Source organism: Chelon labrosus, assembly GCF_963514085.1.
Source record: "Chelon labrosus genome assembly, chromosome: 21".
In the NCBI taxonomy this organism is placed as follows: domain Eukaryota; kingdom Metazoa; phylum Chordata; class Actinopteri; order Mugiliformes; family Mugilidae; genus Chelon; species Chelon labrosus.
The window spans coordinates 15,537,544-15,563,487 of record NC_140354.1 but is presented as its reverse complement, the minus strand read 5'-3'; the positions used below and the strand labels follow the sequence as shown (position 1 = coordinate 15,563,487).

Genomic DNA, 25,944 nt, shown 5'->3' with positions numbered 1-25,944 from the left:
GTTTATTTCTTGGGCCTTTTTCACACTAGAGCTGCTTTGAAAACTCATTAATATTAGATGTAACTAGTTTGCATCTAATCTTTAATACTCGTGGATGGGATTGGTCTCAAGAAATAATACTTCTAAGGACCTATTCACACAGGATTGGGTTTTACATATTCTTCCCATTGCATAATCTTGAATATTCCTTTATGTCCTCATCCAATCCAGAATGAATTTAGCTGAAGTTGAATGTAATGCTGGGTCCAGCTAAATAAGACTTACAGCTTTAATTGTGTTTGTTTTAGTTGAGGCAATAGAAAATGAATAAGGTTTATTTATCAGTTGTACACATTATTTTTATCCTTCTTGTCCATGTTATAAGTTGCAGTTAAATCATTGTTGCACACACTCAAGGGAGGCACATTTACACTTTACACTATACCGTGTTAAAAGACACAAACCTTTTTTCCTCACTGTCTGAAGTTAAATCCAACTAAACCTCTCCTGTTTTAGGTCAGTTAGGATTACTAAAATTATAACATTATATGGAAATATTGAAGCAACATCTCAAGACATCAGCCAGGAAGTTAAAGCTTTGGCACAAATGGGTCTTCCAAATGGACAATGACCCTAAGCATACTGCCAAAGTAGTTACAAAGTGGCTTAAGGACAACAAAATCAGTGTTTTGGAGTGGCCATCACAAAGCCCCGATCTCAGTCCCATAGAAAATTTGTGGGCAGATGTGAAAAGGCGTGTGTGAGCGAGGCGGCCTACAACCCTGACTCAGTTACACAAGTTCTGTCAGGAGGAATGGACCAGAATTCCAGCAGACTATTGCGAGAAGCAAAACTTCTGACTTTAAGAAAGTAATAAAAAATTCTCTAAGAAATTCTCTCTCTCATTATTGTGGCACAAATAGAAATTTGGTAATCCTAACTGACCTAAAACAGGAGAGGTTTAGTCTGATTTAACTTCAGACAGTGAGGAAAAAAGGTTTATGTGTCTTTTAACACAGTGTATGTAAACTTCTGGTTTCAACTGTATGCAAAATGCATGCATGGTTAATTAGAAGAGAGACTAAACTTAAGGTCCTTAAGGTCCACTGGATGTTTCAGTGCAACATTTGTGTGTTCAGCAGCTGTCAAAGCTCTGATATATTTTTTTCTTTTCAAGGTAACTTTACTAAATGTTGTGATTGCTCAAACTGGCATATTCAACGTAAATAACTACTTACTGAAAAGTAAGACCATGAAATTTATAATTACAAGCTTTTGACCAAAATGAGTAATTTATATTTACATTTATATTTATACATTTCTATTTCTATTTATACTTTTCTATTTTATATTTCTGCTATGGCTTGAATCGGGACCAGCGAAACTAATTTCGTTCCATCCCATGTACCAACATGTGTTGAAATGACAATAAAGAATCCTTGAATCCTTGAATCCTTGAATCCTTAATGCAATATTATGCCTACGTATATTTATGGTTAATTTGATTTAGAATGAGATTGACTGGAAAAATATGTAACATCATGTACCGTGCATATATTGTAAAAAAGATCAAGTTTGGAAACATATTTGTTTCCATTTTACAATCAAAAATGATGTCAAGGAGAACGTAAAGCAGAGTATATTTTATGCCATTTTCAAAAGAAAGAGTACTGCACTTTCATTCAAGGTTTATTATTGAACAGCATGTTAAATCAAATACGGTGTACATTCATAATTAGTGATGAAGGCACAACATCAAAACAAAAATTATATAACAAATAAATGAATGATATAAGTCTTCACTAAGAAGCCACTAGGGGTTGAACAACTTCAGATTTTTTAAAGTCGACTAATATGTGGTGAAAGTCGAGTCGAAGCTGACTAGTCGATGACGTCACAAATAAAAACAGTAGAAAGTAACGCTTTGCAACAATGAAATCTATGTTCTTGACCTGAATACATATTGTAGCGTTTCACACAACCAAAGCTACAGAAGTTTGCAAGGTAACTGAAGCAAACTACTGCAGGTCACAGCCTACATCAGCACCATAAACTCGTCAGTCTGACAAATGAGCTTATCAATACCGTGCACTGCAGACAGTGTTGTGCAAGTTCACACCAAACAAGAGTTCCAAGTTCAGTTTCCACAGATTAAAGTGAATTAGTTCACGTTCATAGTTAACCTTTTTTTTTTACGTTAGTTCATAGACTCCAGAATGAACGGTTCACGTTCTTTTTTCTTTTTTTTTTTTTTGTTTTGTTTTGTTTTTTTTTTTTCAACTCCACGTGATTCAAATTAAACAGTGATGTGGTGGACGTCCGGACTTGTTTTTTCAGACCCGGCGATCACACTTTGCAGAACAACGTGATATTTTTTCCCGTCAGAATCTGTACTGCTTTTTTTCAAATAATTCCTTCAAATGTTTGTGTGGATCAGCAGCTTTTGCGGTGCGGAGATGGCTTCTTTTTCAGCTGCACCAGCCATGCTGTTTGCCGTAAATCGTACACTGTCCGACAGCTGTCGTAAAACTTTTTTATGATTGCTTATTATGCGTTCAGTTCACAGTTCACAAAAGTATGAACTTGTTCATGCACAACACTGGCTGCAGATATGTATAGCCTATATAAATCGGCACAGTCAGTAGCGTTTAATAGTACTTCACAGCGTGTTGTAAGAGAGGATAATGTAGCCAGGATAAAAAAATATTCGGTATATTTCCGAAGCTTTTTCGTGTATAGCAGCTAAAGGTCTAACAACTGTAGACAATGGAAGTTATCAGCAAATTGTTGATGTGTAGCCTCCTTCTCTCTGTTACGTTTGGTGAAGTTATTAATTGACTGTGGAGGATTTGGACCGTTCCTCTGTTAGCGTTAGCGGATGCCTTTTTAGATGAGTGTGCATTGCAGTAGTACATCGGTTGTATTTCAGTGCAATGACCCACTGAGCAACCGACCCTTAACAGGAATAAGCGGGTACAGAAGAAGACCCACTGAGCTGTCACTTGTCTTCTAGGAGGCGTCCTTGTTGTTATTGTCATGTGATCAGCGACTAGCTGACTTCCTGCTTAAAGCGGTACAGCACAGAAGTACTGTTCCACAGGAGGAACTGGTGCACTTCATAAAATAGATGGCATCATGAGGAAAGAACATTATGTGGAAATATTGAAGCAACATCTCAAGACATCAGCCAGGAAGTTAAAGCTTTGGCACAAATGGGTCTTCCAAATGGACAATGACCCTAAGCATACTGCCAAAGTAGTTACAAAGTGGCTTAAGGACAACAAAATCAGTGTTTTGGAGTGGCCATCACAAAGCCCTGATCTCAATCCCATAGAAAATTTGTGGGCAGATCTGAAAAGGCGCGTGCGAGCGAGGCGGCCTACAACCCTGACTCAGTTACACAAGTTCTGTCAGGAGGAATGGACCAGAATTCCAGCAGACTATTGCGAGAAGCAAAACTTCTGACTTTAAGAAAGTAATAAAAAATTCTCTAAGAAATTCTCTCTCTCATTATTGTGGCACAAATAGAAATTTGGTAATCCTATCTGACCTAAAACAGGAGAGGTTTAGTCTGATTTAACTTCAGACAGTGAGGAAAAAAGGTTTATGTGTCTTTTAACACAGTGTATGTAAACTTCTGGTTTCAACTGTATGCAAAATGCATGCATGGTTAATTAGAAGAGAGACTAAACTTAAGGTCCTTAAGGTCCACTGGATGTTTCAGTGCAACATTTGTGTGTTCAGCAGCTGTCAAAGCTCTGATATATTTTTTTCTTTTCAAGGTAACTTTACTAAATGTTGTGATTGCTCAAACTGGCATATTCAACGTAAATAACTACTTACTGAAAAGTAAGACCATGAAATTTATAATTACAAGCTTTTGACCAAAATGAGTAATTTATATTTACATTTATATTTATACATTTCTATTTCTATTTATACTTTTCTATTTTATATTTCTGCTATGGCTTGAATCGGGACCAGAGAAACTAATTTCGTTCCATCCCATGTACCAACATGTGTTGAAATGACAATAAAGAAAAAATAGAAATAATTTTGGTAATCCTAACTGACCTAAAACAGGAGAGGTTTAGTCTCATTTAACTTCAGACAGAGAGGAAAAAAGGTTCACAAAATTCACAAACACAATCAAACTACACATCAGAACAACACCTGAAACATGAAGAAACAATTACTGAGACCTAATCCAGAGGCGTTGTCTCTTTGATCAGCATTACCTCAGGGTTCGGTGAGTGACCAGGCCTCTGCTGTTTTTTCCTCATGAACAGCACAGGAATCATACCTTAATATTGAAAAATGAAGGTTTGATTCATGAAAAATGTGAGGAAAACTGTTAACACCAAGACACGATATCTCTTTGTCTATTAAAGACTCAGTTTGAAGCAGCATCTTTGTTAAAATTCATCTGTGAATATGTCTTTTATTCCGTGCAACAAGCTGGGTCCATCACGAAATAACATTATTCATTGTTATGTGTTATGTAATATTTACCTGTTTAGTTGTCTTCACAAGGGATGCCTCTCAGTTCATCATAGTGTTGCTTCACCATTTCAAGCTCATCTGAAACATCTAAATAACAAACAATATTGGAATATCATTGATTTATAAATCTCATACATTATTCTTGGTGCACTATATGAATTATTTGATCTTTTCCTTTTACCTGGGATTGAGTGGTCATCTGTCTTGAGTGAGAGGTCTATTGATTCCCTCATAGTCGTCTCCAGTGTGTTCAAGATGTACTCCTAATTCAGCATCAATATCTGTATTAGTTATCAGTCATCAAAGAACTAAATACTGGCTTCAGACTTCATTAAATTACACATGAATTAGAGGGCTGGACTTTTGTGTCTTTCCGCCTTAGATCAATGAGAATACTGGGTCCAATAACTAGTGAAATGTAAAAGTTTCTGCTGTCGTAGCTGAAACACTTCCAACAATGACACATATTCCACTTGAATACAGAAGAAGGTCTCATGTGAATAGTGGATAAAAGGAGAAGTGCACAACAACAAGAGCACAAAATGTTTTACAAGCTCATTATATGATCAAATGTGACAAACCTCCAGCTGGTTTAATTGGCTCAACATAACATTTTTTGCCAGATCAAACATGATGTTCTTTGAATTGTGTACATGGTTCTCCACGGTCTCCTTCATGTTTTTCAGTGTGTGCTGTCCTCTGAATCCAGCCGCTCCTAAAATAAAACAGAAAATAGTTTCATTACTTAATTTTTAAACACAATGTCTTGTTGCATATATGTATTAATATTACCCGTTATGTTGCTAGGTAATTATGATTGGCTTACTTTCATAGCACTCTTTCATGGTCGTCTCAATTGTCTCTGTCAGACTGTTGTAGATGGTTTTCTTATAGTTGCGAATGATTTGTTTTATTATTGTCTTAATTTTTCCTTCCTAACAGAAATAAAAATATTTTTTTAAAGTTACATTTCCAATACAATAGTAACGACATAACAAAAATAAGGTTCATCCTTTTCATTATTATTTGTATTTTATTGTCATCAGTTATATGTGTGTTTATTACCTGAAGAGGAGAGACTTGGGTTTCAGAGAAGTTTTAAGTGACAGAAAAGCTTGTACTGTAAATAACCAGTGAACAGGATTGTTCTAATTTCCATTCTTTACCTCTGTCTGCAGAAATATCAGCTGCAGTTCCACATCTTTGTACTTCTGAATCAGCTCGCCTGTGTTGAGTGAGAACCTACTGATGACCCCGTTGAATGGCTCACATTTTCTGTCATTTCTGAAACATGTTGAAATGTTTCATGAAAGGAACCATTAACACATTTGTTAACCTTTTTTTAAAATGATACAATATAATTTGATTATTGTAGAATTTTCCTGTTCTGTACTTTTGGGGTCAACAAATAGTTTTATGTCCTCATTAAACAGTTCTTACGGAAAGATCTTCATGAATTCCTCATCAATGCTGCTAGTCAGGTGTGAAGACAACTTCATGTTGAGATTTATTTGCCTTATTTTCCTTTGTTTCTTTTTTGGTTTGTAGATGCCATTGTTCTGAACAACACATTTCAGTATCCTGTGAAAACCACGGCCACTTTTTCTCTGAGACAAAAAAGATTTTTTTTAATACATATTCACGTCAAAACTGACTTAATGTTCGTAATTCCAATACATACAGAAGTCAAGAAGGACTTCAGTTCTCTTTCACAAGAACTTTTGGATTTTTCAACACCCGCACTGAGGCATTTTTCAAAAGCCTTGTTAGCTTCTTCCATAGTTTTTTTGACTTGTTCAAGTTGATTGCTCATGTTTCCTTCAAGGTTTGCACACACATCTGTTCTGCTAGCCTGAAATTAAAACATGACACATTATTTAAGGCGATAAAAGTACAAATGCTACTTATTCTCTATTCATGAAATTCTGTTGATTTTTACAGAAAACATCTTTCAAGTATCACATATTAAACAAAATAGTTGCTCCTACCAATCTCTACAAACTTTACACTTAGTTAAAATGTAGCTCCACATACTGTAGATCTGACTTTACCATGTCTACATGACATCTAAGCGTTATTCACTAAAAACTTCTTATTTGATATACGAATATTACTATTTTCTGTAATTGTAACACTAATGGCAGTTAAGACAGGAGCAGAGAATGAACTTTGCTTTATTGATCTTACCCCTTCTCTACAGCGGGCTCCTTGAATCAAAGAGAGAATCCCATAAGCTCCAGACACATAGTTTAAAGTCTCTGAGTGGCAGTCATTGAGATTTTGCAAAAAATCCTGAAGTTTGGGTATTTCTGTGAGAAATGATAATAAAATAAATAAGCAGAGTTTTATGTTTGATCTATACTTAGTCTCTTAATGTATTGAGAGTTGACGTACCAGTCTCAACTGGCTTTAGACATTGTCCCTCTGGAAACTCACTGGAGCTCACTGTGAACACTTCAAAGCAGTTGTCACTGAAGTGTTTCTGGGGTAAGAGGTTTTAATTTTAAGGGATGCTTGCAGTTGTAAAAAATCATTGTTAGATATATAAATATGCTGTAAAAATTACCTTAATCTTGTTTTGCTTGTTGAATTTATTCATCACTTCTTCCTTGGCTTGCTTGTTTCTCTTCAGTATAAGGGCATGAATATCAGCTGCTGAACTACAAGAAAAGGATATATGAAAAAAATGGCATCTCAGATACATCTACAGAGCTGATAAAATTTAAACAACACATCTTTTGTTAAACTTCTCCCCATCAGCAGATCATTTAAAAGAATGATTTCTGCAATATATAGTATCATTCATTCATTCATCTTCTGTAACCGCTTATTCCTGTTAAGGGTCGCGTGGTCTGCTGGAGCCTATCCCAGCTGTCATTGGGTGAGAGGCAGGGTACACCCTGGACAGGTCGCCAGTCTATCACAGGGATAACACAGAGAGAGAGACAACCATTCACACTGACATTCACACCTACGGCCAATTTAGAATCATAAAATTAACCCAATGAGCATGTCTTTGGACAGTGGGAGAAAGCCGGAGTACCCGAAGAGAAGACATAGGGAGAACATGCAAACTCCACACAGAAAGGCTCAGTTGGCCCATGGATTCGAACCCAGGACCTTCTCGCTGTGAGGCATCAATGCTAACCACCTCGCCACTGTATAGTATCATTAACGGTAAACCAATTCAATATATTTCACGAAACATACACTATATTGTCAAAAGTATACGCTCATCTGCCTTTACATGCATATGAACTTAAGTGACATCCAATTCTTAATCCATAGGGTGTAATATGACGTCGGCCCACCCTCTGCAGCTATAACAGCTTCAGCTCTTCTGGGAAGGCTTTCCACAAGGTTTAGGATTGTGTTTATGGGAAGTTTTGACCATTCTTCTAGAATCACATTTGTGAGGTCATTCACTGATGTTAGATGAGAAGGCCTGGCTTGCAGTCTTCGCTCTGATTCATCCCAAAAGTGTTCTATCGGGTTGAGGTCAGGACCTTGCTTTGTGCACTGGTCATGTTGGAACTGGAAGGGGCCATCCCCAAATTTTCCCACAAAGTTGGTAACATGGAATTGTCCAAAATCTCTTGGTATGCTGAAGCATTCAGAGTTCCTTTCACTGGAACTAAGGTGCTAAGTCCATCTCCTGAAAAACAACCCCACACTTGGCACAGTCAGAGAAGCACCATTCACCTGGCAACCACCAAACCCATCGTCCATCAGATTGCCAGACGGAGAAGCGTGATTCATCACTCCTGAGAACATGTCTCCACTGAGTCCAGTGGCGGTGTGCTTTACACCACTGCATCTGACGCTTTGCATTGCGCTTGGTGATATATGGCTTGGATGCCGCTGCTCTGTCATGGAAACCCACTCCATGAAACTCTCTACACCATGAAGCTCTCTACATACTGTTCTTGAGTTAATCTGAAGGCCACATGAAGTTTGGAGGTCTGTAGTTCATCCATTCATCCATTCATCTTCTGTACCCACTTATTCCTGTTAAGGGTCGCGGGGGTCTGCTGGAGCCTATCCCAGCTGTCATTGAGCTGTCTATCGCAGGGCCAACACAGAGAGACAGACAACCATTCACACAAACACTCACACCTACGGCCAATTTAGAATCACCAATTAACCTAATGAGCATGTCTTTGGATGGTGGGAGGAAGCCGGAGTACCCAGAGAGAACCCACACACAGAACATGCAAACTCCACACAAAAAAGACCCAGTCGGCCCATGGATTCAAACCCGGGACCTTTTCGCTGTGAGGCATTAGTGTTAACCACCTCGCCACTGTGCCGCCCGAGGTCTGTAGTGATTGACTGAAATTTGGCGACCTCTGCACACTATGCACCTCAGCATCTGCTGACCCCGCCATAGGCGCCGATTTATGTTTTCCTCCGTGGGTGCTCATGAGCGCACGCCCTTTAAAAAAACCAAAACAAAACAAAACAAAAAAAAACAAAACAGCCGTTTCGCATTTCAGAACCTTAGCAAATGGACAGCGACCGACGCGAACACACACGCATATAGACTCGATACTAAAGCCGTAAAGTCGGCTATTTTTCAGGACAGCCCACTCTTCAAAAATACAGATAGGATTGGAGATGAAAGGTTGAACTAAACGCGATCAGTATCGATCAGATCGAAGATCACTTGCATCATTAGATGGTTTTGCTTTTTTAATGACAAATCTGTCCATTTTAGTCTCACTCGGATTAGCCTACCTAATGCTCACGCACGCACTGTACTATAGCCTAGGGGCGGGGATGGAGGGGGGTCACTAAAGAGGCACGTTTTCATTCGAGAGTTGCTGTGATTGGTGGATAGGATATGAGCAGGGGCTGAAAGCGACATAACCAATCAGACGCTAAATTTAACACCAACTGCATTGTTTAATTTTAAATGAATATAGCCTACTGGCAGTCTGGTACATAGACAGAATAGATCATAGTCAAACATCAAACATCAAACATCTATTAAAGCAACACTAAAGAGTTTTTAGTACCTTAAAATAATGTTTCAAAAATAGTTTCAGTGATTTATCACCTCAAAACCGGGTGAAAGCCAATTCTGTATTCGCTTTGCGGCCCTCTATTGGCTGTAACCGCACTATGTAACTTTGCTTCGTCGGGTAGCGTTTTTGTAGTTCTAAAAAGACTACAAATTTGACCTGCTTTACGGCAACGCGGCTACAAAATCCGGTAGGTTGAGGCTCAAATCAGTGAGAGAGTGAATCAGATCAGTGAGAGAACACTCAGCAGGTGTGTGGAAGATACCAGCTAGATAGTTTTTAAATTGTCGTCATGACAAGAGCCTGCAAAGAAAAGGAGGAGTGTATTGTCCGATGAGGCGAAGAAAAGAAAACGAGAGCATGATAAAGAAAGAGCTAAAACGGGAGTGAATATCGGACCGGCTCATACTCGATGGCGACTTGGCTTTGCTGCTGCTGGACTTGTAAGTAATACCGGTAATATTTTTTTCAAACAGTGTGCATCGGTGTACAATACATTGTCAATTATTTTTTCGGCTCATCTTGGCTAAGGCGTTAGCTATTGTGCTAATATGTAACTATCGCTATGGCTCATGTTAGCTAAGGTGTTCGCTATTGTATGTAACTATCGCTAAGCTAAATATCGCTGTAACTATCACTGCAAGCTAAGACAATAACTGCCAAAATAACCCCAAATGTTTGATCGTTCCCAAAGTTGTTGATTCTTAGTTCACAACGGTCTCTGAAACTTTTTTCAACAACATTCACAAGATTTTCACAGACAATGCAAATGGCTATTACATGCTAAACTGTTAGGCAATACGTTTCTTTATTTTTCATCCTTATGTAAACCTATCTGGCTATTGCTAATCTGCCGTTTCAAATTTACAGTTTCACACAGAAATAAAAATAGCAAGCAATGTCATTATTTTGTTTTACTTCATTCTAATGTTGTGTAGCAGCAGACATATGCTAGCTGTCATTTAGTGCTGCTATGTGCATTTAGTGCCACTGGGGGGCCAGTATAAAAGCCGCCACCCTTCACTGGCTATTCCTCTTGCGCCTCTGTCGTCACTGGTGCGTCACTTCCGGCTCATAGGTAGGCCCGACAGGTATGGTTGCCCGCTGCTTCACCACACTGGTCGCTCGGTCCCTTTCTGTGCTCACGGCGTTTGTCTTCATTTGTAGGGCAGCTGCTCCGTGTGCCCCGTATGTGCGGCGTGGTTTGTACGTGGTAAGTGTCCTCCCTTTCTCGTCAGTGTTGATGCTGTCTGAGGGCTAACGCTAGTGTGGTCACAGGTAAATGCCAGTAGTGCCGGTCTTCTTCTCCCTCCCTCCTCCTGTGCGAATGGGTGTATCATCAAACGGGTATGTGTGTTAGCAACCAACCACCATAATTACCGTTAAACGTAGGGACGCTAATGGTATGTTTTTTTTGTTATTAGGTGTAACGTGCGATCAGCTGATTGGGGACGCTGCTGCTTTGTCCTGTGCTAAACTTTTGAGACTCTGCTGCTTTGCTCTGTTCTGCCTGGACTTTTAATTGTTTTACTGTGCTTGGTCTCGACGCTGCTTGTGTGGGACGGTCTCCACGCTGCTTGATTGCGTGGCTGCTCCGCTCTGCTCGGCCTCACCTGGCGGTCACCGCGGCCTGACGTCTGCGGCCCATGCCCCAGAACAACTTCGTCCAACTCAAGCCTGGGTGTTTTAACTGGGGCCTGGCCCCCATGTGTGCGTGTGTGTTTAAGTGTTGGGTTATTTAAGTTATTTGGTTATTTTGAATTGATTACTTATTTAAAGTGGTTTTGTTTTCTTTAGTTTATTTTCCATTTCTTAAAGTAGGCTCTGTTGATATTGGTTAAGATTATTTGCCCTTTTTGTTTTGTGATTGGTTTATTAATCTGTTTATTTCTGTTTTTAGTTGCTGGAGACTGGTGGTGGCGGTGCTGGTGCCCGGGTGGTGGTATCCCTGTCTGCTGTGTCTGGGGAAGCGGGCTTCACTTCACTGAGTGTGTGTCACGAATTTCGGGTGTTTTTGAGTTGCGTTTTTCCTTTTGTTGATTCCCCCCCTGCACCAAGCCCCTGTCCATACACTCAGCTCCAGCCCCTTTTTGTTTGATTTCCTTATTTTTGATTTCCTTTGGTATGAATGAAACTGAAATATTTTAAACAAGTCCCTTAACAATAAAGTTGTACGGTTTTCTATAAGTACCTGAACCACGTCTCATGCCTTACTGAGTAAACTTACCTGTGTGCTTTCCAGACTAATTCTCTGGGCGAAATTCCCAGGGTGGCGTTGTCGGTTTCTTTCTCTAATTTGGTTATCGGTTTAATTTCTCTTTTGTTTTCACCTTATCCTCGCCACAGTTGCAATACATCATACTTTCGTAAAATCATGCAACCTACTCTACCTTGTCACTGGACATCCTTCGATATCGTTGATTGTTTCCAAAGCCGGTTCTGCATAAACAAATAACGTGCCTGCGACAGTAGGATGCAGTCGGCTTACTTATTTACGACGGAAGTAATGGACAATTACACTTCCAACCAGTAGGGGGACGGAAGAGGAAAACTTCTTTAGTGCTGCTTTAAGTCTATGGTCTGGCACACGTGGGTGCTCAGTATTTTCCGTGGGTGCTCGAGCACCGGAGCACCCACGGTTTCGGCGCCTATGGACCCCGCTCTGTCATTTTACGTCTGCTGTTGTTCCCAATCGCTTCCACTTTGTTACAATACCACTGACAATTGACTGTGGAATATTTAGTAGTGTGGAAATTTCACGACTGGACTTGTTGCACAGGTGGCATCCTATCACAGTACCACGCTGGAATTCATTGAGCTCCTGAGAGCGACCCATTCTTTCACAAATGTTTGTAGAAGCAGTCTGCATGCCTAGGTGCTGGATTTTAAACACCTGTGACCATGGTAGTGATTGGAACACCGGAATTCAGTTATTTAGATGGGTGAGTGAATACCTTTGGCAATATAGCGTACTAAAATAACTTGAGCAACCATAAGTAAGAAAAAAAATTGAATGAATATAATTTGATGCTGTTCATTTAATAGTAAATTTCTATTTTACTGCAATGCAAGCATAAATAGATAATTAAATACATCTTAAAAAATACCTTGTAACCATTAATGAATAGTGACTCTTTTATGTTATTTATCTTTATCTTACAGGTCAGTGAGTTACTTAGAAAGATCTGTCGTGGTAATGATTATTGAGAAAACAGAGACAAAGTTAGACAGTTATTTTAGGATTCAGTGAAAGTCTGGATCCCTGAAGGTGTTTTTGTTGTGGCCTTTTAGTGATTGGGTTTAGCCATGAGGAATTATGGTAATGGAACCGGGGGTCATAAACGCCATAAGGTGAGTCATAAATGCATTAAATGTATCGTGTTGTGTTAATGATGATCAGTTTGGCCTTTTAATTTACTTACTAATTTCTTGAATCTCCAATATTATCAGACTTGGTGCAGATGAAGTGAATCTGCTGACACTCCCCTCCGTTTCCCATGATGCTACTGGCATTTTTCAGGATCTCCCACGGTTCTTTTTCTGATGCTGCTCGTGTAATATCAGTCACAATCCACACAGTGGAACAATTGCCAACAATCTGGAAGGATGTAGTAGCATGTTAGTTATGAATAACTGATCATGAATGCTTTTTTTTTTTTAAGTTTAAGTTGACATTGCTGATAACACAACGCTCTACATGTGAATAAATTACCTCCTTCCACATTTTATCTCTGCTCTTGTTACAGTCTCCATTTCCAGGAAGGTCCACAAGTGTGACATGTTGGAGAAACTCATTCTCTGGCACCCTGACAGTCACACACTTCACTAGTGGCCAGTACAACCTCTTTGGTTCTTTACCTTCTCCTTCCCCTGACTCACTTCTTGTGTATTTGACCAGTTTTGTAGATAGCTCTTTAGCCTGTAACAAACAAACAAACAAACAAACAACAACAAAAGTAAATTAATGCAAGAATTTCACTTTCACAATGCATTAAAGAAATCAAGCAGAATATGATAAGTTGGAAGAGCAACTGAGAAATACTGCCAGTGAAAGGTAAAATTAAATCCATAAGTTCTAAATAGTAAAACCAAAATGGAATCAAATGCTGAAAATTTAATTTTCCAACCCATCTAACCAGTAGATATGACCAACTGAGAATAAAGTAACACTGAGAGCCCTGCCAATGTATCTCAGTCAGACTTGATTACATATAAATGCATTTACAGAAAGAGAAAGGTTTTCCTATGAAGGGTAAATTGGATATGGTGCTGTACCACTGTATAAGAACAATAATTGTAAAATATAACATTTCATGGCATCAAACTGGCAAGAATTATTTCCATTAATTTGTTTTCTCTTACTGATTGGCATGTGAAAGTCTTTCTGCTGGAATGAAGAAACTCTGGAATTTCTTTGAAATATTTGTTGTCCATGAGTTCTTCAGAAGTCTTGTTTTTATATTCTTCTCTATATACCGCAGACAGCTTTTCGTCAAAGTCATAACTATCATCGTCATCGTCGTCATCATCATCATCATCATCATCATCATCCTTTCCCTGATTTGCATTATCCCCACGCAACTGATCCAAGGACCACAATTCCTCTTTCCACTCCTGAAAGACCAAAGTTATTACATCTTTAGTTTTAAATGACATGCAGTGTAACCAGTAGCATTTTGTAGCTACAATTTAACCGCAGTTAGCTTCAAATAAGAATAAATATATTTATATATATATATTCATTTTACCTCTTTTGTAATGAACTCAATGTCTGCCTCATACTTTGAGTTGTGCATGTTAGCCTCGACTTTAATCATGACCGTGGTACATGCACTGATACTTCCTGTTGGCAGAAGATCCTTCTCTCCAATGATGGCATTTATCAGAGAGCTCTTTCCAGCCCCACTTTTACCAAAGACACCGACCAACTCCCTCTTGTCTGTCTCCAAATCATTAATTTTTGTCCTGTTGTACAAAAGTTTAAGGGTTAGGGCTATTGAGTTTCACAGTCATATCCATGAGATAAACAGAAATCAAATTTATGCAGTTTGGCATTATAAATACTAATATAGACCTATAAATGCTACATAACTGCAACATACTGTATGTTGATTATCATGCTTAAATTAAAATTCATGGTCCTATGGTCGTCCACAACCTCAGAATTGGAGAAATATTCAGCCATGTTGCAAAAAAATAGTAGCAAATTACAGGTAAACAAGCCGACCATTGCGGGTGGGCGCGGCGCTCAGAGATGACATCATCCAGGTCAGAAGACATCATCCGGGGTCTGTAGGTCAGTCTACAGACCCCGGATGATGATAACAGGTAACTCCCAACTCAACGGGGAATAGCACTAGCGTATCAAAACAAAATATTGGTGAAATGAACGAGTTTCGCGGCAGATAATGCGTTATTTAGAGACTGCATTTCGGTGCCCCAGTCACTCCCACTATATGGATGTACGCTGATCTAGGCCTGAGTGAAAAAATGATAACGATATCTATCGCGATAGCAGGGTAAGTTTTGTTCCACTGCGTATTATGCATAAGTGAGTGAGTGTCTGAGTGCCTTAGTTTGCTAGTGGTCAAGTCGGGTAGTACGTTTTGTTTCTCTGCCGAGTGAGACGTAAGATGTTTGAATGGTGCCGTTTATTGATTATATATCAATCAAACATGGTAGGACTCAACTGAGCCGGTTAAATAGACGTCTAGATTCATGATTCTTGAGTCGTCTTTGATGGCCGGTTATATGAGCTGAATCTTTTTTCCACCGCTACTGAATATTAATTAAAAATGAATGAAAATCAAATGCTATTGAATATGTCATTGTTATCATTTCAAAATAATTAAAGTGACGGGTAAAAATGGGTTATGAAGGGATTTGTATGACCCTGTCAGTCAAAATGACAGACAACAAAAAAGTCTAGCACAACCTCTGATCAAGAGGTACACGGCAGCAGTGCCATACGACAAAACATCAAAGTGATATGAAGAAATAAGGATGCAGTGGTGTATCATTTAGTGAAGGACATGTTCCCGCTCAGCACAGTTGAGAAGTCTGGGTAGAATAGGTTAAAAAACGAATCAATAATTACCGATATCAACTGATATCGTGATACATTTTTCAGCCATATTGCCCAGCCCTGTGCTGATCTAATTATTCCCGAATGACTACAAATTACAAAAGTCATATGGGTGAGTAAACGATCATATTTTATGCCAGAAATAAGGTCCAGGTTGTAAAAAACAGTAGTTCCCCTTTAATGACTCAAGAGGGTATCTTATCATCAGTTTAAGTTACTATAGTAAATGTCTGGGGCTAATTCCAAGGACCATCCTACAAATTAGATTGTTCTCTGTAAACTGCAGTTTAATAAATTTGTAATTAGCTTGGGATGTTTTAAACAGTCATACTGCACTTTGCAAACTGTGGTGAATGGGTGTGAATGAAATAATAAACTGTGAGGTTTCTTTGTGTTGTCTGGGACTGCTTTCACTTCTGACTATGTTACAGTTTCACAGACTATGGAAAACATCACTATACTCACTTCAGGAAAGTATTCAGCTTTGGGTTGTCTTGGTTGTGTAGTCTCGAATGGACATATCCCATTATTTTCTTCACTTCAGACAGTATGATTGCTTCTGTCGGAGTAAACGTAAAGAACTGTTTAGCAAGGACCCATATACTTAGGGAAACTTTCAAAAAAGGTTTAAAAAAGGCAACTGGTCTCTACAAGCTCAGTTGCCTTTTTTAAACCTTTTTTGGCTATATCGTGACCTGGATGACTGAGAACCTTCACAGACATTTAGGGAAACTTGTGTGAAAATGAACAGAGAGAAAGTAGTGTTAATACCCGAGTATGTGTCACGTTGTCGTTTAGCTGGTGATTCCCACCTGCTTGACTCGCCATGAAGGTCCAGCTTTCTCTTTGCTTAAAAAAAAAAAAAAAAAAAAGGAGTTGTCTGATTATTATTGTTATTAATGCTGCCTGGAAAGCCTAAACATATTATATACAGTATGCACATAAACTATTGAAATGAATCAGTGAGATTTGTAGATCTGTGTATCTCACCTTTGACACTTGTAGATGGCAAAACCTGAGAATGAACAGAAACAAATGATCGACTCAAGAAATAATACTTGGTTGTACAAGAAATTTTTTATTCACACAACTGTCATTGGTTCCCAAACTTTCTCTGCTGGGCCACCCTTTGGTACATAAGAAAATCTTCAAAAATGTTGTTTTTTATTTTACACATTGTTATTAACACAAACCACAACCTTTTTTGAACAAATAAAAGTAAACTTTACTGTGTAATTATGTTCAGTGTAACAGGTTTGCGTTTGTGTGAGAGCCCGTCTTGTCCACTTGTCCATCTCATCGCTAGCAATGTCCTTTATTCATTCCATCTAGAGGGTGAGACGGGAATCAATTGTCCCTCCCATCCCATCCCATCCCCCCCGAGGAGTCGCGCCCCCCACTTTGGGAACCACTGTCTTATGTCTATAAAATCACTGTCACCCTTACCTGAGGCAACTCAGCTTCTTCTTCATGCTCCTGTTTACACTGCAGATAAAATAAGTTCAAGGTCATGCAAAACTTTGAGTAGACACTGACAATATAATCTCTATCATAGATCATATATAATCAGCATGAAACTGTATTTAACTTACTTGAACAGAAACATCATTTCTTTCCTGAGTTGTCTTTCGTTCTCCCTAATGACAAGTAAATATCAACATGTCTGTTATATATCATGATCTTTTATTTGTGGATATCAATTTTATCTACCGTTTCTTCACTTGCACCAACATGCAACCACATAAGAGAGGCCAAATGTGCAAAGTGTCTTCACAACATTACCTTTAATAGCTTGAATCTCTTCTTAAATTTTGCTCGTGGCCCAGCCTTCGGGAGCAAGTGTTTAAGTTCTTGAATATCAAGACAATAGAAACTTTCCTCATCGATGTATTCATCTGTTATAAAAATAAATATTTAGTTCAACTTAGATGTGCAGAAACAATATTTTTTTTCTTCAGCTGCACTGAATTTAATTAAAGAGTGGTTGTATGAGTTGAATGTATGTTCATTCTCTTGCATTTATATTTTCTGTTTCGATTCATCAAAGCACATGTCTTTTCTTGTTTTGTGTGAAATGCAGATGTTTTACTGTAAGTGCTTTTATACTCTCTGTACACAGATGAGAAATGTCCCACAAGTATGAGTGCTAATACTTTACCTTTAAATCTATCGATCCATTCGCTCAGACCCCATTCAGCTAGTTTGTTACAAACAAAATCATCCATGGCCAGTAACGGAAACTGAAAAATACATTGTAATGTTCTAATCAGTCACAACAGATGCCATTTTACACAGTGATTCATACAGTTTAAAAGTTCAAACAGCTTACCTGTTATTTACGACAAGAGTACAAGGTACGTTGGAGAGGACTGAATTCAACAGGAAGGTAGAATAATCAGGCTAGAAGAGAGGTGGATGAAGGAAAAGTCTAATAAGAAGCAGTCAAAATCAATACAGCAAAATCATACAGTTACCAAAAAATGTATCGAACTATAAAACCAAGGCTAAAAAGGCACAATACACCCTCTGACAGAGAGTAAGCGGAATCATACCTGTTCATATAGAGACTGATCAGGAAATGGTGAACAAAGGAACAAATGGGTGTGGGAGTGCTGAGGTTACTGTAGGGCAGATGGATGTGCCTTGTTTGATAAGAACGTTAGTGAGTATGGTGAGGACAAGCAACAACAGTTAATGAATTACCCCATGAAGGAATTTTGACTTTCAGTTTTGTGATGGAGGAAACTGTTCTGTTTTAGTTTATGAGATTTCATGTTTGAGTCCTAAAAAAGCATTTTATGTATTTCATTTCATTGTTTGAGGATACTGAAAGTGCATTACTGCCACCTACTGCTGGGTTTAGTGTGGCAGTTAATGGTTGTCAAACTTTATCCAGGAAGGAGAACATATTATAGGCTACACACTGGCAGCTCATGTCTTTATCAGACACACCGGTGTATTTTGTTAGAGTTGCAACGTCGATTTGTATTATTGATTTGTTTGTCTACGTTTGCTCTCATGTGCCGATATTTTAGCGGTGTATTGATGTTGTATGCTAATTAGAGGCACGTTTTGTTGCATTGCTAGCTCTCTGTTTTATTAGCCATTAGCCATGCTATCGTTAGGGCTCTCAAGTCACACATTTCAAATGCCACACATGACATTGCTCACGCAGAGAAGTGATAAAACTCGCTGCACATTAGTAACAGACTGTATATAGAAGAGATTGATAATCTATGAATGGATGAGATGGATGAGGCTAATGCTCGCGAATGCTGCGATTGCATGCGCACGTCAAAGGTGCTGGAAAAGGAGGCCTGCGATCAGGTAATCACTTCATCACTTATTAGTTTTTTTTTACTATAGCTGCTTATTAAAGTCGAGGAACTATTCAGGATATTTGCTTCATGGATAATTTTTACCTTAATTAAACAGCTTTGGAAGGTTATGGTTAGATGGGGCTGTTTAAGAATGCCTAGATTAATTGAGTTTCTGTTTTTAACTGCCATGTAAATGTACACACATGTGTGCTGTCTGCATGTTCAGGTTGAACATCCTAGTAACACAGGAGCTAATGACCAATGCTATTTAAGCTGCCCCTTTTGGCCAAATGTCCTGTTTCTAGTTGTCTTTTCTTCTTTTTTTTGTCCTGAATGTGGTAAATATAACAATTTATATGGTTTAAAGGAATTTTTCCTTTATTAGATTAATATACTAATACATTATGATTTGATAATTATTTTATTATTTTCCTTTTAGTTTCACGTTTGCTTCAGTAAGAATAAACATGGCAAAACTATAAGGAGTCTTCACTGGAGTAAACTCAACTCAACTCAACTCAACTTTATAAAGCACTTTAATAACAACCACAGCTGAAACAAAGTGCTGCATTGGTGAGGCAAACTATTAAAAAACAATAAAAATCGTAAAAAACAATAAAACACTAAAAACAATAAAACACTAAAAGCAATAAAAACAATAAAAACAATAAAAGCACTAAACAAAAGCGGAAAAACAGGGTCTCCTGCTGGGTCAAAGGCCAAGGAATAAAATGGGTTTTAAGACAAGTTTTAAAAATGGACAGTGAGCGCGCTTGCCTGATGTGGAGTGGTAGGTCATTCCATAATTTGGGAGCAGCAACAGAGAAAGCTCTGTCCCCTCTGAGCTTCCGTTTAGACCTTGGCACCTCTAGGAGCAGCTGATCAGCTGACCTGAGACATCGAGCAGAAGTGTAAGTCTGGAAAAGGCTGGTAAGGCTCGGAGAGGTAAGATGGAGCTAGACCATTTAAAGATTTAAAAGCAAATGAAAGAATCTTAAAATGAACTCTAAAGTGCACAGGCGGGAGGCCAGAATGGGAGTTATGTACTCCCTCTTACGTCCTCCAGTTAAGAGGCGGGCAGCTGCATTTTGGACTAACTGGAGACGTGCAAGGGACGACTGGCTGACCCTAAATAAAGTGTGTTACAGTAATCCAGCCGGGATGTGATGAAGGCATGGATTACTGTCTCAAAGTGCTGATGTGAAAGGAAGGGCTTAACTTTTGCCAAATGCCTAAGGTGAAAAAAGCTGGTCTTAACCACTGCACCAAAGTATTTAGCTGCCTGTCAACACATGCACCACATGCATAAAGGACAGAACAGAAACAAAAAGCAAAATCAGGTGCAGTGCACCAATTTTTCTCGATTCAAAAATAAATGATGTCGTCAACAATTCTAATAACTCTGTCATTTGAGCTATCACGTCATCAGTCTGAGGTAAACTAGGTTGCCCGGCTAACCGCCAAAAATGGATAAATGGCTAAAACGGATAGATTGCCCTTCCAGAGAGACCTCAACTGCTACCACCAGTCAGCCCACAAATGTAGAAGTGTTTGGTAGATTTCTTTTTTCAAAAGTGAACTGCTGCTGCTCACTGAAAATGCTGGTAAATAAATCTATTTTGTGAGAAATAATTCACTTTAAGAGATTTTATTTGTATGTTATGCATGCTAAATGTGGGTGGTGGGGGTAGCAGAAGAATGTCTCACAGACATTTCTTTTTCTAGGTGCTACAAGTACGTGAGAGTAGGGGGTACATGGCTGGAGGTCAAATGTCTGAAGGGGTACGGGCTTTGAAAAGTTTGGGAACCACTGATCTACCTGATTAACTTTGTATTTCCATAATATATTCACTTGTGGATGTAGTGCATTGCAGTTACTGTCAGCTACTTTGTTTTTCATTTATGCACAAAAATGTCTCCACTTCATGCTATCCTCTTATTTTCTCCACCTCTTACCACCGTCTGTATTATTTTTCCACAAAACAAGAGTGAACATGATCATTTTAACTGTAGAGCTACAGTTCAGGAACATGTCATGAATTGTATGGGCCCTTGAGCAAGGGTTGTACCTTAGTACTATCCCACTGAATTCTTCCAGTGAACCATAATAGTAGTGGAAGATTAGTCTGCCAGCAGGTATATGTTCAACTGCACTGTCCTGCTCTAATAATCTAATAATTACAGGTTGTCTCTGGAGAGAAGCTCCTCTGGCTACCTCATACTCACACAGCTTTTATACAGATAATTTTGGTATGTAGTTTCCATGGTGATGTGAGTGCTATCAGTCCCTTTTCACTTGTTTCTCACAACATCCTCAGTGCAATGACCTTGTGAAGGCAGAAGAACAGATGAGAGAACATTCTAAATACAACCATAGATTTAAATAATGGATTTTGCATAGGTTATACATTTAGTTGTGTCATTGTCATACAAGTCTTTGTGTAACTAGTCTAAAGTTGAAGGCAAGGTGAGCACAGAAGACAATCAGTGATACACTCAGTAGTATTTTTCTATCATTATTCATTTCACCAGTCAGAGGTCATAATGTTATGGTTGATTGGTGTTTCATCTTCTTGTCCAACTGATCTGTTACGTGCCAGGCAGGCCCTTCATGAGAAGTGGCACTGTGCTATAAGAAAAAATAATGTATTTAGTGGCATCTCAGATATAGCACTAATAACTACTTTTTTTTTTTTTTTACCTTGTACTCAGTTTTTTTTTTAATTAGGTAAGACATGCATTTTCAAGGCACTTTGTTCATTTGACTGCTTGGTATAGCCATAAAGCTTTGGGCTAATTAAGTTTAGAGATGACAGGCAAGTTGTGCTTGCCACTTGACATCAGTGCTAGGATTAGTCATGAAACTTTCTATTCCTGTAAGTATTTTACCAGTGTTACCTGTACCACAGCAATAGTATCCAGTCCAGTTGTGTTCTTGTCACAACATGCATCAGGTTTAATTATTTATTTAGGCCTTTTAATTTACTTACTAATTTTTTGAATCTCCAGTATGATCAGACTTGGTGCAGATGAAGTGAATCTGCTGACACTCTCCTCCATTTCCCATGATGCTACTGGCATTTTTCAGGATCTCCCAGGGTTCTTTTTCTGATTCTGCTTGTGTAATATCAGTGACAATCCACACATGTTAATTATGAACAATTAAATAACTGTGACATTACTGCACAATTACAAATGAATTACGTTGATCTCTGCTCTTGTTACAACCTCTATTTCCAGGAAGGTCCACAAAAAAACTAATTCCCTGGCACCTTGACAGTTACACACATACATTATTGGATCGGTAAGACCGGTTCTAAAAATATTTCTCTTACTGATTCACATGGCAAAGTCTTTTTCCGGAATGGAGAAATTCTGGAATTTCTTTTAAATATTTCTTGTCCATGAGTTCTTTGGAGGTCTTGTTATTATATTCTTCTCCATACAGCACTGACAGCTTTTTCATCAATGTCATATTTGGCATCATCGTCATCATCACCACCACCCTTTTCCTGATTTGCATTATCCCCATGCAACTGATCCGGGGACCACAATTGTAACCGAAAGACCAAAATGAATTACATATTTAAATGGTGTGCAGAGTAACCAGTGCCTGCATTTTCACAATGTTTCAATGCTTCAAGCAAAGACAAAAACATGTGACCATCTTACCTATTTTGTAATGAGCTCGATCTCTGCCTCATACTTTGAGTTGTGTATGTTAGCCTCGACTTTAATCATGACCGTGATACATGTACTGATCTCTCCTGTTGGCAGAAGATCCTTCTCTCCAAAGATGGCATTTATCAAATATATTTATTTATCTTAAAGGGGAACTACTGTTTTTTTACAACCTGGACCTTATTTCTGGCATAAAATACAGTCATTTACTCACTTTATTCCTTCGGGAGATAATTACATCTGCATATACGTATCCATGTAGTGAGAGTGACTGGGGCACCGAAACGCAGTCTCTAAATAACGCATTATCTGCCGCGAAACTTGTTCATTTCACCAATACTTTGTCATGATACTCTAGTGCTATTCCCTGTTGAGTCCAGAGTTACCTGTTATCGTCATCCGGGGTCTGTAGATTGACTTACAGACCCGGGATGATGTCTTCTGACCTGTATGATGTCATCTCTGAGCGCCGTGCGCACCTGCGACGGTCGGCTTGTTTACCTGTAATTTGCTACTGCGAGTTTTTTTGCGACATGGCTGAATATTTTTCCGATTCTGAGGTTGTGGACAAACCAGCAGTAGCAAATTACATGAAAATAATAATTACCAACTTTTGACCAAAATGATTGAGTTACCTGTTATCATGAAGATTGAACTACTAACCTCTGACCCGGATGATGTCATCGTTGGTGCCCCAGTCACTCCCACTATATGGATATAGGTGGATCTAAATTAGGGATGGCTCGATACAACTTTTTCATGTCTGATACCGATACCGATACTGCAACTTGGAGTATCTGCCGATACCGATATCAATCCGATACCTTTTCTCCTCTGTTAAGTTGTTAATAATACATATTGTTTGTATAGATGTACTTTGCTTAATATGGACATCTAAAAACACCATGGTCAAACTGTGCAACAAATATTCTGCTCCCCTAAGGGAAGAAATAAAATAGCCCACGATGTGCCTCAAGCCATAAGCTCTTTATTTAAACTTCAAATCAGTGCAAACTGCAAACTTGAATGTTTCTTCTTTCACATGTAACCTCTGGGGTTGAATTGTATGTAAAACACCCATATCAAACTAGATATAGAATGGACTCAGTTCCAATGTTACATTGAAGACTATAGGACAGGGGTGCCCACACTTCTTTGGCTTGCAAGCTGCTTTTACAATGACCAAGTCAAAGTGATCTACCTATCCTAAGTCATACTGATTGGTGCTACAGTGTTAAAAGCTCTATCCATCTTTGTTTTTATTTTTATCAAGAAAAACGGGCACACTGCACCTTTAGAAAAATAGCACTGTCTCTTTAAGAAAGACGGTAGTCTTGAGTTGTTGTGGTTGAAGTTGTGCCTGGCTGTGGATGTGTGCCGCTGAACTGAGGGTATGTTGCAAATATAAAGTAAAAATAAATAAAGATGAACGTTTGTCTTCCTGTTTGTTTTGGCGGCGCAACAGATAATTGTTAAGCCAGACTAACATCTAAAACATGTGTATATATATTTTTTTTCAATGGGACGCGATCTACCATTACGTCGATCGATCGACGTAATGGGCACCCTTGCTGTAGGATATATAGCTGCTTTAAGTGACTGCTAACTTTATGTAGTGGGAAAGCTTCTGTTGTTGTTGTTTGTGGGTGTGGCCTCAGGCCTGACTCCTCCTAGACCGCTCCCTCAATTAAGACCAGGTTATATAGGTCACCTGTGGCCTGTGATCACTCTCTCTCTGCTTCTGTCCTGTTGTCTGTGGTGGCCCAGTGTTTGGTGTTTTGCAAGTAGGTGTCTTGGCATTATATGTACCTAATAAGTTTCTTACTGCAGGATTGACTAACTGGCTCCCTTATTTTAGTATGGTCTGACGTTGCTGTGTGCAAGCCCCATTGTTGTCCCCTGCAAGCTGAGGTTAGTGCCCTATACAAGGTGGTGAGTAGGGTTATGGCCCCTATATGATCGTTTGCAGCACAATGAACCAGGCTAACTAGTTCTTTGCTTTTTGTAGGTTCACTTCATTTTACCTGCTGCTGTTTTGCCCTTAGTGATGAGCCCTTTCATCGTGCTCATTTTATCCCTGCTTTGCCCTTTGTTTGGTTTTGTTTACCCCTGTTGGGCTTCATGACTCTTTTGGTTGAGTTATTATTTTGATTATATTGTTAAAACCAACTGGGTTCATTCGTTCATTCATTTAGTTGTTTACTTGTTTGTAATTGTTTTGCTATTCTTTTTCAGTGTAGTGGAGTGCCACATTGTAGTGAGGCTAGGCACCCCTGGTGAGGTTCCTACACTTAAGCATGTGAGTAGAAGCACCGGGACACGATTGTAGACTGCACCATATTTGCTGTGAGGATTGTTGTGTTGCTGTGTTTCACGAGGTGAGTAGTGGTAGCACCCCTAGGCACTCCTCAGTGTAGTCTGCCTCACTCTATAGGTGGCCTCCACTCACTTTTCTTTAGTTTCGGTAGTTTATGTTGAATTGGTAATTTTAAACATTCTTAACATATTTTCACCTAGTTTTAGATTTGAATGTTAGGGCCCTTTTTTAGTGATTATAATAAAGAGATTTCAGTTCCCTTAATGTCTTGTTGATTTATTTTCTCCTCAGCAGTTCCAGTCTCTGTTTATTTTATTATTAATGTTAATAAAATTTGTTTTGCTTTTCAAAAATACGTCTCTGTCTGTCTCAGAAACGAATCTGTGTGCTTTTTAATCATTACAGTTTTGAAGTAGTATTTCCTGGGGTGCAATTCCCTAGGTGGCGTTGTCGGTCATTTCCTCTACTATAATAATTCATTCACCCTCGCCACATTTAAATAACTGTTACAAACGGTTGCGTACCGAGGTGAAGTTAGTCTGATGTTGGACGTTCGACAGATATTCGGATATTCATTGTAGCCGGTTTCACCAAGTGTTGGCAGGCAGTGTACAAACAGATAGCCCGTCTCCTTGCTCCCAGCCCGTCTCCTATAGCACCCAGCAGACCTACTTAGGGACCGTCTATAAAGTACCTTCTCAATTACCTTCATAGTCTTTTTTTGTCAATAGCTTGGACATCATCTGACCTACAGATTGCAAGTCAATGCAGAATAGTTCTCCTATATGGGAGCAATCAGGCACACCCTTTTTCATAGCCATTGTATGCACACTATATTTTATATGAATATTTTAAAGAAAAAACATGATTTCCCATAATGTACGGTCTCCTTTTTTCAATACCTCCCAAGCCATGTAATCTAGTGACTCCAAACCAATGCAGAATAGTTATCCTATATAGGACTAACCAGACACACCTTTTTTCATAGCCATTATATGCACACTCTATTTTATATGAATATTTTAAAGAAAAAAC

At 38.8% G+C, this 25,944-nt stretch overlaps 1 protein-coding gene across 1 annotated transcript; it reads right to left on the bottom strand.

The window, feature by feature from the left end:
* Positions 1 to 1,661: 1,661 nt before the first annotated feature.
* On the bottom strand, positions 1,662 to 17,993 carry LOC311506369 (nuclear GTPase SLIP-GC-like). The gene is made up of 23 exons (XM_084570302.1): positions 17,921 to 17,993; positions 17,750 to 17,831; positions 17,374 to 17,486; positions 17,184 to 17,228; positions 17,038 to 17,076; positions 16,582 to 16,606; positions 16,363 to 16,440; positions 16,057 to 16,150; positions 14,255 to 14,471; positions 13,869 to 14,120; positions 13,219 to 13,425; positions 12,929 to 13,104; positions 7,049 to 7,142; positions 6,877 to 6,964; positions 6,670 to 6,791; positions 6,164 to 6,334; positions 5,923 to 6,089; positions 5,649 to 5,766; positions 5,309 to 5,417; positions 5,064 to 5,197; positions 4,664 to 4,745; positions 4,492 to 4,569; positions 1,662 to 4,282 (listed from the first exon to the last, which is right to left on the bottom strand). The coding sequence occupies exons 2-22, from the start codon at positions 17,814 to 17,816 to the stop codon at positions 4,496 to 4,498; spliced, it is 2,472 nt and encodes an 823-aa protein (XP_084426428.1). The 5' UTR covers positions 17,817 to 17,831; positions 17,921 to 17,993; the 3' UTR covers positions 1,662 to 4,282; positions 4,492 to 4,495.
* Between the last annotated feature and the right edge of the window lie 7,951 nt (positions 17,994 to 25,944).

Coding starts and splice junctions, on each gene's coding strand:
- LOC311506369 (XM_084570302.1), bottom strand. CDS start 17,816: ATGGATGATTTTGTTTGTAACAAACTAGCTGAATGGGGTCTGAGCGAA. Junction 17,229..17,373: donor AGAGATTCAAGCTATTAAAG/GTAATGTTGTGA, acceptor ACTTGTCATTAG/GGAGAACGAAAGACAACTCA. Junction 6,090..6,163: donor TGAAGTCCTTCTTGACTTCT/GTATGTATTGGA, acceptor TTTTTGTCTCAG/AGAAAAAGTGGCCGTGGTTT.